The sequence below is a fragment of the Nicotiana tomentosiformis genome, chromosome 3 (assembly GCF_000390325.3).
Source record: "Nicotiana tomentosiformis chromosome 3, ASM39032v3, whole genome shotgun sequence".
Lineage (NCBI taxonomy): Eukaryota > Viridiplantae > Streptophyta > Magnoliopsida > Solanales > Solanaceae > Nicotiana > Nicotiana tomentosiformis.
Window position 1 is genome coordinate 122,207,536 of NC_090814.1, and position 12,862 is coordinate 122,220,397.

The 12,862-nt window shown below is 39.1% G+C and overlaps 1 protein-coding gene across 1 annotated transcript; it reads left to right on the forward strand.

Moving 5' to 3' along the window:
- Positions 1-8,577: 8,577 nt before the first annotated feature.
- Positions 8,578-9,138, forward strand: LOC138908429 (uncharacterized). The gene has a single exon (XM_070199095.1). The coding sequence runs from the start codon at positions 8,578-8,580 to the stop codon at positions 9,136-9,138; it is 561 nt and encodes a 186-aa protein (XP_070055196.1).
- The last annotated feature ends 3,724 nt before the right edge of the window (positions 9,139-12,862 follow it).

Genomic DNA, 12,862 nt, shown 5'->3' on the forward strand with positions numbered 1-12,862 from the left:
ATAAGATTAATTGACTGATGAGAGAACATTACGTGGGGGATGATTACTTCAGGGAAAACAATATTCCTAAACAAGATATTGTTCTCAGCCGAATCAAGAAGAATATTATAATAGAGAGAAATATGAAGAATGGGGTAACTATAGAGGAACAAGAAGTTGCTCAAGTAATAGAAGCTATGTTGCGTGAACCTGAATACAACAGTACACAGTCAACAACAATTTATCAACAACATCAGATTATGAACGCTGAACATGAACATGATAATTATTTGGGAGGACTTAATAAAAATAGCCAAATTTTGACCACTTATGATACATATGAAGCTACATTGGAGAATCATAGGGCCATCACCAACAGAGTGTACATGATGACAGAAGAAGCAAATACAACAGCCTGCAGACAAGAAGAAGCATATAGTCAATCCTTCCCGGGCATTCATGAGCAATATTGTGCTGATCTTAACACAGATAACAGTGACTTCTTGGAAGCACTAATGAATGGAATAGAAGACATTGTTCCAGATGATTGGTGGCACCAATTCTACTAGGCAGATAGACATGTAAAAAGAGTTAACTTCTGATGTTTGTTAGACATTCTTTTCCCAACTGAAGATAAAAATTATGTTTATTCAAATAAATTTCGTCGTTTCTTTTAAAATGTCAATTATCCAGCAAGCCCATTATTATCTTCCTTTTTTTTGGGCTTATCAGAGAAAGGTTTTCTAAATTAATAGGAGTAGTAGATACTAGTTTGTAAAACTTAGTAATATGTAGACCAAGTAGTACTGTCTAAGAATATGTAAGCATGCTAAATATTAGAGAAACAAATGTAGCCGTTCAAGGGTTAGGAAACAAGCAATGTGGCAAATAATATATTAATTGGAATTAATTAATGTCCAACAGACTTTCAGCTAAAAGAAAACTAGGGTCCCAATAGTCTTCAATTTTGAGTTATAAGAATTAAAGATAAACGGGATCCTTGTTTATTGGAATCGTAAGGAAAATGTAGTGAATTTCAGCTGAGAAAATTTGGCATTCAAAATTTAAAGAACATTATAGTCAATCACAAATTGGGAAACAGTTTCATGCCTAATGAAAAAAGGACACGCCGGTACATAAAGTACTTTACATTCACGTAAGGGAAGAGTCGCATCCCAAAAGTTGTGATGTCAGTCACAATTTGGGAAAACAATTCATGCCTAATGCAAGTTTTGATGAATTATCTGGACATTTTTGGACTTTAGAGTTATCGTCTACTGGGAGAAATTCAAAATAGCCAGATTTACAAGTGGTAATTGAAAAATAGCCATCGTTTCAAAAGTAATCGAAATTTAGCTACTTTTCATGTAAAGAGAAATTTGAACAAAAACACTGTAACGACCCGGCCGGTCGTTTTGCTTTTAAGATCTCCGTTCCCTTAAATAAGACTCTCTGTATGTGCTTTTACTATTTTATGACTTGCGGGGAGGATTAGTTCGGGTTTGGAAGGGTTCGGATTGAAATTGGAACACTTAGTTCCTTAATATTGGTTTAAAAGGGTTGAGTTTGACTTGGGTCAACACTTGTACTAAACGACCCTGGAACCGGGATTTGACGGTCCCAATAGGTTCGTATGATGATTTTGGACTTGGGCGTATATTTGGATAGAGTTTTGGATAACCCGAGAGCGTTTCAGCGCTTAATATTGAAAGTTGGCACATTGAAGGTTCTTCAAGTTCTTTAAATTTGGTTTGGAATAGGTTTTGGTGTTATCGAGGCCCGTTTGGGATTTCGAGCTCGGGAATAGTTCCGTATGGTGAATTAAGACTTGCACGCAAAAATTGGTGTCATTCCGAGTAGTCTAAGTATGATTCGGCGCGTTCAGAGTAAGTTGGAAAAAATTTGAAATTCATAAGTTGATTCGATTAGTTTTGGGGTGCAATTCTTAGTTTTGATGTTGTTTTACGCATTCCAAGGGTGCGAGTGAGTCCGTTTTATGTTTACAAACTTGTTGGTATATTTGGTCGAGGCCTCGGGGCCCCTGTATAGGATTCGGAGGGTCGACAGAGCTAGATTGCTCTTTGGAGAAGAGCTGAAGGTGGCTGGCATTTGGTGCGTTCGCACCTGCAGTGGGAAGGGCCGCAGGAGCGGTACCGCATGTGCGGCATTTCGTTCGTAGAAGCGGAAAGGCAGGGAGTCAGCGAGGTCCGCAGAAGCGGACTCGCTTCTGCGATGAAAGGGTTCGCAGGTGCGGAGTGAGGCAGCCTGGCCATGGTCGCAGGTGCACGAGGCGAGCCGCAGAAGCGGGCTCGCAGATGCGAGATTTCCCCACAAGTGCGGCTGGGCGTCGCTCGTGCGTGTTCCGCAGATGCAGATAATCGACCACAAGAGCGGTCCTACAGAAGCAAAAATTCTTCCGCAGGTGCGAAAAACCGCTGGGCAGTGAGGTTCATTTAAGTCGAAGACTTAGACAATTTTGGCTCATTTCTTTCACCTCTTGGGCGATTTTGGAGCTCTTTGAAAAGGGGTTTTCATCAAGCACTTTTAGGTAAGTAATTTCTATATGAGATGAGTTTAATACATGTATTTTGGGTAAATTCTTAACACATAAAGTGTAGAAATTATGGATTTAGTTGAAAAATCTAGGTTTTGATAAAATAGGATTTAACCACGAAAATAATTTTGGAATTAGGTGAAAATTATATATTTGTGTTTGAGAGGTTATGAGTAACAATTATCTTCAAAAAATTCCGGAATACGGACACGTGGGCCAGTGGGTAAATTTTAGGAATCTTCCAATTTGGGTTTGGTAATTATTCTAATAGATAAATTATTAACTTTTGAGTGTATATTGATTAATGTATATAACATCTGGCTAGTTTCGGATTGTTCGGCACCAAGTTGAGGCCTTAGAGTTAATTTGTGGGCCGGAAGTGAGCTTGAGAACGAGGTAAGTCTCTTGCCTAATCTTGCAAGAGGATTTCATCCCCTTAGGTGTATCTTGTTGTGTACTACTTGTGTGGGGAGGGAGCTACGTACACACTAGGTGACAAGAGTCCGTGCGTAACTATATTTCATGAAATATCCGGGTAGTCTTAGATCCATATCATGCTTAAATTGTACTTTTATGTTTATTATGCATATTAATTGTCTTAAATAGAGCTGAGACTAGAGATTTTAAAGTTGCAAATTTCCAATTTAGATTTCTTATTTTTGGGAAAAATTGAGAAATACGTAATAACTTTGAAAAATCCATGTCCACTCGCGTCGCAAGTACTTCCGCGAGCGAGGTAAACTTTTCTACTCTCATGGGAGTGGGCCGTTCTCCTCGGCAGTATAATAGATGCATCTCTGATTCTTGCCGTTCGACTCTCGGCAGTGCATATAGTATTTTGGATTGGGCTGTACGACCTCGGCATAAATCGTGCGTGATAATACTCGTAGCCCGATTACACTTGATATTATGTTATGACTTGAGAGCTTATAATTCATTTAATGACCAAAATTGATTTGGATCTAGTATGTGTTAGATGAAGATTTTGGAATTTACTATCAATTAAAGGATAATTTTTTCACTGCTTTCCATTGTGTTATTTTTATTATTCACGTATTCCATGACTATTTAGAATTTCTGTATTTTATTATTGGCCCATACTAAGTGTCAATGTCGACCTCTCATCACTACTTCTTCGAGGTTAGACTGAATACTTACTGGGTACATGTTGTTTATGTACTCATGCTATACTTCTGCACTAAACGTGCAAGATCTGAGGCAGGTGCATCTGACAGTCACCCAGGCGCACACCCACGTTACCCCGAGGCTTAGTGGTGAGCTGCTCTTTGAGGCCATTCTGCAGCACCCACGGTTTCTCTTTTGTATTTACTTTCTGTCTACTCTATTTCAGAAAGTAGCTTAGTATTTTGTATATTCTTCTAGTTGCTCATACACTTGTGACACCAGGTCTTGAAAACATGCTAGTAGACTTTATGGCTTTTGAGAATTTATTTCACTGCATTCGCTCTTTCATTAGTTTTCGCTTTACTTTATTTAATTTTCCACTTCTCACTTATCTAATAATTAAAAATCAACTACTTTGAAATTATTAAAAAGAATAAATACACTACTAATTCACCGTTGGCTTGCCTAGCGGCGACGTTGGGCGCCATCACGACCTATAAGAGAAATTGGATCGTGACAACATGGTATCGGAGCACTTGGTTCACGTAGATCTCGCAAGTTAGAGTCTTGCGGATCGGTGCGGAGACGTCCGTACTTATCTTCGAGAGGCTATAGGGTATTAGGAAACTACTCTTTCTTCATCTCCTATCGTGAAATTGATGTTGTGCTAAGAATCTTTCTCTTATTCTCTCACAGATGATGAGAACGCACGTGACAGATGTAACCGTCCATAGAGGAGTTGCTCCCCCGGTTGCTAGAGGCAGAGGCAGAGGCAGAGGCAGAGGGAGCGCTCTAGCTCGTAGTAGAGGAGGAGGGCGTTCTAGAGTTGCTCCAATTATGCCACTAGTGGATCCAGTGGAGGATCCTATTATTGAGGAGCAGGACGAGATACCTGTAGCAGAGCCGGCCCCAGTGGACTTCATGTCCGCACCAGGATTTTAGGAGGTCATGGGCAGTATGCTGCGGTTCATGGATTCTATGACTCAGGCTGGTTTATTTCCAACAGACCCAACCACATCTCAGGCAGGAGGGGGAGCACAGACCCCTACCGCTCAGGGTCCAGGGTATGCAACTGCCATATATCAGACCTCGGGTGCACTACTCGTGGGCGGAGCTCAGCCAGTTGCAGCAGCTATACCTGAGACCAGACCAGCTGTGGCCGGCGAGCCGCAGAAGCTATTGGATAGATGGACCAGGCTACATCCTCCTGTCTTTGGAGGTGAGCGACATGAGGACCCTCAAGACTTTATTGATCGGTGCAGGGACATACTGCAGAACGTGAGGATATTGGAGTGCCACGGGGTGGACTTTACCATATTTCAGCTGAAGGGCAGGGCCCGTAGATGGTGGAAGTCCTATCTTCTCGGCAGGCCAGCAGGTTCTCCTCCCTTGACTTGGGACTAGTTCACACGTCTCTTTCTAGATAGATATATTCCACCCTCTCAGAGGGAAGAGCTGTGATTTTAGTTCGAGCAGCTCCAGCAGGTTCAGATGTCGGTGACCGACTATGGGGTGAGATTCTCTGAGTTGTCTCGTCATGCACTTATGATACTTCCTACTGATGCTGAGCAAGTGCAGAGGTTTGTTGCGGGTTTGCACTCTGGTATCCAAGACACTATGGCCCGAGAGGTTGAGATGGGAACTTCTTCGATCCAAACAACATACCCGTGGCGGCGTGCTACCCGATCCACACATAATAACCTGTAAGGAAATATGTGAAGCCAATAAGTGAAATAACTAAAATTTATACAATTTTCCAAGGACTGGAAGTACAAGTCATGAACCACAATGATTTAGATTTACAAACTAGTATAAAGAATAAATACAATATCTATTTGAAGTTTACATAAATAAAATTTTAAGTTCTAACTACCATGAACAAAAGGTACCTTGAATCTGGAACGTTGTGACGTCTTCAATGCTAGGCTACGTCTTCCACAGCTAAGCAGCTCCAAGATCTGCACGTAAGGTGCAGAAGTGTAGCATGAGTACAATGAACCCATGTACTCAGTAAGTATCTTAACTAACATCGGTGAAGTAGTGGCGAGATTTTTAATTAAAAGAGTTGTGGAGATAGCTCGGGGGATCGAGGGTGTTCGTCATCGGGGCCGAGAGCAGACGACGAGGGACAAGCAATTTCGATATTCTGGAGGGTTCAGTGGTGCTCCATCTGGGGGTAGAGGTCAGTTTGTGAGGTTTCAATCTAGCAGGCCCACATATCCAGCACCGCCACCTTCTCGGGGTGCTCCAGTGCGACCCTATTTCAGTGCTATACCAGAGAGCTCCTACCACCCATCAGCTATTCAGGGTTCCTCCAGTGGGTATTCACGCCATCAGAGCTAGACTTCAGGTCAGCAGTCCACCATTCTGAGGGGTTATTTTGAGTGCGGGGATCCTGGCCACATGAAGAGATTCTGCCCCAGACTTCGGGGCAAGGAAGTATAACAAGGTCATCAGCCTATGTTTACAGCACCAGCTGCCGCACCAGTCATCTGGCTGCCCAGAGGCGGAGGGACGTCCTAGAGGTAGAGGCCAGTCAGGTGGCGCTCTAGCTAGGCTCTATGCCTTTCCAGCCAGACCAGATGTAATAGCCTCAGATGCCGTGATCACGAGTATTATTTGTCTGCGGTAGGGATGCTTCGGTACTATTTGATCCAGGGTCTACATATTCATATGTTTCATCTCTATTTGATTATTTTATAGGTGTTCCTCGCGAGTCCTTAGGTGCTCCCGTATATGTGTCCACGCCAGTGGGTGATTATGTTTGTGGATCAGATCTATCGGTCCTGTATCGTGACTTTCTGTGGTTATGTGACTAGAGGGGATCTTCTGTTTCTTGATATGGCTGACTTTGAGGTCATCCTGGGCATGAACTAGTTGTCTACTTATCATGTCTTCCTTGATTGCCATGCCAATACTGTCACCTTGGCGATGCCAGAGTTGCCTAGAATAGAGTGGAAGGGTTCGTCTGTCTGTGCATCTAGTCGGACTATCTTTTTTCTGAAGGCTCGACACATAGTCGAGAAAGGTTGTTTGGCTTATCTAGATTATGTTCTGGATACTACTACAGAGACTCCGGCGATTGATTTAGTGCCCATGGTCTGGGAGTTCTCCGATTTTGTTTCCTTATGATCTTCCAAGCATGCCACCAGATCGTGATATCGATTTCTGTATTGATTTGGCTCCAGGTACCCAGCCTATCTCTATTCCACCGTACCGCATGGCTCCAAAAGAGTTGAAGGAGATGAAAGAACAACTTGAGGAGTTTCAAACAAAGGGGTTCGTCAGACCAAGTGTGTCGCCTTGGGGTGCACCGGTGTTGTTCGTGAAGAAGAAAGATGGGACGATGCAGATTTGCATTGATTACTGCCAGTTGAACAAATTTACCATTAAGAACAAGTACCCGTTGCCGCGTATTGATGATTTGTTTGACCAGTTGCAGGGTGATAGGGTGTTCTTTAAGATCAACTTGAGGTCAGGGTATCATCAATTGAAGATTCGTGATTCGAATATTCCGAAGACGTCTTTCCGGACTAGATAGGGCCATTATGAGTTTCTAGTGATATTTTTTGGCTTGACTAACGTCCCAGCGACATTTATGGATTTGGTGAAGCGGATGTTCAGGCCATATATTGACTCATTTGTCATTATCTTCATTGATGACATATTGATCTACTCGCGTAGCATGGAGGAGCATGAGCAACATTTGAGAGTGGTGCTTCAGACCTTGAGGGAACATAAGCTATATGCTAAGTTCTCCAATTGTGAGTTCTGGTTAGGTTCTGTGGCATTCTTGGGGCATGTTATATCAGTCGAGGGTATTAAGGTAGATCCCAGGAAGATCAAGGCAGTTCAGAGCTGGTCTCGTCCTACCACAGCGACCGAGATCAGGAGCTTCTTTGGGTTAGCAAGTTATTATCATCGGTTTGTGGAGGGCTTGTCATCTATTGCATCACCTTTGACTAGATTGACCCAGAAGGGTGCTCCGTTTTGATGGTCCGATGATTTAGAGGCGAGCTTTCAAAATCTCAAGACCGCATTGACTTCAAGACCGGTGTTAGTTTTGCCTTCCGATTTAGGGATGTATACTGTGTATTGCGATGCTTCACGTTGGTTTGGGTTGTGTATTGATGCAAGATGGGCGAGTTATTGTATATGCTTCATGTCAGCTGAAGCCCCACGAGAAGAATTACCTTGTACATGATTTGGAGTTGGCCGTGATAGTTCATGCTCTTATTATCTGGAGGCATTATCTTTATGGGGTATCCTGTGAGGTTTACACCGATCATCGTATCTTGCAGCGTTTGCTAGTTTAATGAAAGGGAATGCCAATTTAAAATTGGGTTGATTTTTATTCAATCTTGACCCAGCTCATCTTAGCTCAAATAACTTTTGGACGCGTAAAATACTCACCCCATTTTGACCTACCCAAAATCAACCCAACCCGCCCATTTGATACCCCTACATGTAATGTTGGGCTTGAAATGAAAGTGCCTTCTTGATTTTTCAATTGGACACCCACACAAATTAACCCATGGGCCTAGAAGGAAGGGCCTCCATGATCTTCCAATAAGAAGAGGAGGCCATAATAAGAAGAAAGAGAATGATATCTATACTATATTAAAAGGCGAAGACAAATTATAATATATTCAATCATGCCAGTTTTTCCATCACCTATTTAGGATGCCCTTTGTATGTGGGAAGACGGAGGATATCTCACTTCATTGATATGATTGCAAATTTTTTGAGGAAGATAACAGGTTGGTAGGGTAAGTTGCTATATATTGGTGGTAGAGCAACTCTTATTAAGCATGAAAAAATGTCTCAACCTATCTACTTGCTTTCTGCCATAGAACCGCGTAAAACTATTTTTAAGCAATTCGAAAGTTATATAGCCAAATTTTTCTCGGGGTCTATAGATGGGAAAACAAAAATATCACTCGAGTTCTTGGGATAATTTGTGCTATCCAGTAGAGGAAGGAGGCTTGGGTTTCAGGAGGTTGGTTGATGTTAGTAATAGTTTAACTATGAAAAGGTGGTGGCGATTTAGAACTTGCAAGACGTTGTGGTCTAACTTCTTTCAAGCTAAATATTGCAGCAACTCTCACCCTGTTTACTACAATGTTAAACCAAATCATTCTCTCGCTTGGAATAATTTGATAAAGATCATAGAGAAGATGGAAGAGCTACTACTATGGAGGATCAACTCAGGCAATAATAGTTTATGGTGGGACAATTGGTCAGAATTGGGTGTTATTGCTCAGATTATCCATTTGCAGGAACCTCCATGCAATCAAGCTGTTAGCGATGTTATCGTTAATAATAAGTGGAATATATCTAATTTACATCTTCCTGAATTATTGTTCGAACAGATATTGTCAATTCCCATTGGTAACTATAACTCTGTTGATCTCCCTGTGTGGATGCCAAATAGTTGTGGTAGCTTTACTACTTCATCGGCTTGGAATTGTATTAGGTAGAGAAAGGATATAGCTATTTTTTCAAAAGCATTTGGAATAAATATTTGCCTTTTAAAATGTCTTTTTTGGTTCATAGAATCTTAAAAGATAAATTGCCTTTTGATGACACTATTATGAGAGTTGGTCATACTTTTGTATCCAAATGCTTTTGTTGTCTTGACTCTCAAAATGAAACACATCATCGTACTTTTATTGGTGGCAAGGTGGCATCTCACCTAAGGAAATATTTTGGAGGTTGTTGCTCCCAAACGCACAAGCAAGTATACTTGGTCGACAAGTAATATAGGATTGTAAGTCCAGATATCGTACCTACATGGACTTGTGATTAACTATCAACTAAATTAAACCCAAACAATTAATCTATTCAAGCGATTCCTAAAGTATGAATATTTAACTACATCTAATCTAGAGTAGAAAACTAAGAAATTAAAGAAACAAGTTGGCAAAATTTTAGACACGAATTCAATGAGAGACGATATTCTAGAGTTATGGGTTGGCTAACAATCACATTGAGTTTTTCACTTAAATTGTCTAATTAATTTATCTAATTTATTGATTGACAGGGTTAATATTAGTCGTAGACTTCTCCCGAAGTACTACTCGTCTATTCAAGCTAACCTAACGCCTATATTCCTATAGAATTAGAATTAACAAGAACGTATTAATAATTCCTGTATAGTAACCAAGCAAGGCGATTAGGTATATTCCTATCCTAACCGCAAATCCGTTCCCGATGCTCGAGTTCAAGATCTCGCTCAACTCAATCTTATATGCAATCTAAAATTCCCTCTCCCGAGTTCAATTCTAGATTCGTAGATAGTATTTAATTGGTGATCAAGCAATCAAATAATTAAGTGCAAGATTGAATAAATAAACCAATATGATAAAATAATAAGAACAATTTAAGGTTCAAACTACAACGTTCATGTAGCACCCAAAACTCTAGAACTAATAAACTATGAGATTAAAGGAAGAGAAGAGAAAAAAAACTAGTTAGAAGCCTCCTCCAAGCATGGTGTGTGTTCCTCCACGTGAATTCTCCTTCAAAGTATGTTAGATCCCCTCCAAATTAGGTTTAGAACCACATTTATACGAGTTAAAATCATGTAGGGCCGAAATAACCTTATCCCGAGTATAATAGGAAAATCTCGCAATCGCAACTTCCAGACCAGCGCCTAGCACTGGCCGTGGCACTGGAGGCAGTGAACGTTTTTCAATTTCAAATTCTTTGTACGTTAGAAGCCTTGCTTATTTCTCTTTTTCTTGTCTTTCACTTGGGGACAAACACCAAAGGGTGTTCCCCCCTTTTCTTTCCTTTTTATATTCATTTATTTTCCTTTCTTTTCCTTCCACGTTTTATTCAGTTTTGCTCCAAATTTCTTCATCTTCACACCGTTTCATTCCTATACAGTTAAAATATAATATTAAGCATAAACTAATATAATTAATACTCAAAATATGATTAAAAGTACTATAATGTGAGGCAATAATGGTTAAATATATGCATATCATGCCGAACATCAGAGGTCCTTTGGGGATCAGATGGAATATTAATGATATTCCTATTGTTACAATGATACAGAGATGGTGGGCTCTTAAACCTAAGAATAGAGTTCATCAAACTATCTTGCAAGTTACTCCTGTGGTTATATTTTGGGAGATCTGGAAGGCAAGATGTGCCGTGAAATTTGGAGGTAAAAGGGTCTATGTGAAAGGAATTATTTACCAAATTCTAACTCATCTCAAATGGATTCTTGCTAAGACAGAGTGGTAGAGAATGGGATACCAACTCAGAAAGTATTTGTCATCAGATAGTTAATCTTGTTCCTAGGATTGTTTGCATTCCTATTATATGGGAAAACCTCCTGACTCTTGGATCATGATTAATACAGATGGTAGTAAGAATGGTGAAGGATTTGCGGGCATTGGTGGTATTTGTAGGGATCACACATGAAGATGTATCTTTGCTTTAGCTCAGGCAGTTGGAAGGGCTAGCAGTAACATGGCTGAAGCGAAGGTTGCTCTTGCTGGCATCAAATTGTGTAGTCATTATAACATGTGTAATATTATTCTGGAATGCGACTCGTTGTTGGTCATAGACATGATTAAGGGCAAATCCACGGTACCTTGGTAGATGATGGACACGATCAAGAATAACCAAAATCTTATTATTCGGATAAATTGTGAAGTACAACATTGTTATAGAGAAGCTAATTAGGTTGCGAATGCACTTGCCAAGCGGGGAATTGACAACGATGCATTGAGTATCACTTCATCTCAAGATTTACCAGTCTCAGCAAAAGGGCCTTATAGGTTAGTTTCATCCAAATGGTTTCTTTTAGGCATAAGCAAAAGAAGAATATATTTTTGTAAATTCATAAGTGTATCTGGCACTGGGAATTGGAGCTTATTTGTATTTTTTGTATAGGGATCTAGCTGGAAAGAAGGAGCTTGTACATCTAGTTTTCCCTTGATGCTTTAGTTTCTAAGATAGAATCTGATAGCTGGAGATATTTAGTAACTCCAGTGACGTATGATGCCCCTCTTTTGTATATTTTGCTAGTTTAATGAAAGGGAATGCCAACTTACGACATATTTAAATAAATAAATAAAAAAAAAGTACGAAGACCCTTAGCGAAATAACATTCGCCTTTTTTACCCTTTAAAATTTTATTTTATACCGGATAAAATAGTCATTTAATACGTTTTCCTAATATCTAGGACTTGAAAATCAATTATATTATGTGTATTAAATCCTTACTTATTTGAACTAGATATAAAATCCTAAAATTTAGGACTTCAAAATTTATTATACTTTTACCTTATATAAATTATTAAAACGAAAGAAAAAAACGAACATAAAACGTTTTTCTCCCCTATCCTTTCGTTAACAAGAGATACACTACCTATCATAGTTTTAATTCTATTATCGATGAAATACTACTACAAATGAAGTTATGCTTACCTAGACTAAAAATTTAGAACTTAGAACTGTATTTTGAATATTTTCTTTAATATTTACAGAAGAACCATGAAGTATTTATAGTATTTAATTAGTAAAATGCTTACGAGACTTTAACTACTATGAGTGCTATGAAAATGTAATGTCCTACTCATATTTGTCTCTTCTTAATTTTCACAACAACGAATGATAAAGAAAAGAATGTTTAATTTCTGTAAAAAAAGAAAGTTGAGACCATATCTATATCTATATATCTATCTATCTATATTAAAGTACGAATACCCTTAGCGAAATATCATTCGCCATTTTTATCCTTTAAAATTAGATTTCACACAAAACAAAATAGTCATTAAATTATTCTCATAATTTTTAAGACTTTGAAATATATCTATCTATCTATATTAAAGTACGAATACCCTTAGCGAAATATCATTCGCCATTTTTACCCTTTAAAATTAGATTTCACACTAAACAAAATAGTCATTAAATTATTTTCATAATTTTTAAGACTTTGAAATAAATTAAGTTTTATTTATTAAACTCTTCCTTATTTGAACTATGTATGAAATTCTAACATTTAAAAAAGATTTATCACTTCAATTCAAATAAATACATAAAATTGAATGCAAATGTCGAGTCAACACATAAATCTAACAACAACGAAAATATCTCAACTTTTACCTTACATATCTACAACCATTTTCATTGAAATGAAGGAATAATCATTAAATAATACTCAGTACTTGTATAATTAAATAAGGA

Bases quoted from the DNA above. Each gene is read 5' to 3' on its own strand.
- LOC138908429 (XM_070199095.1), top strand. From the start codon at position 8,578: ATGGGAAAACAAAAATATCACTCGAGTTCTTGGGATAATTTGTGCTAT.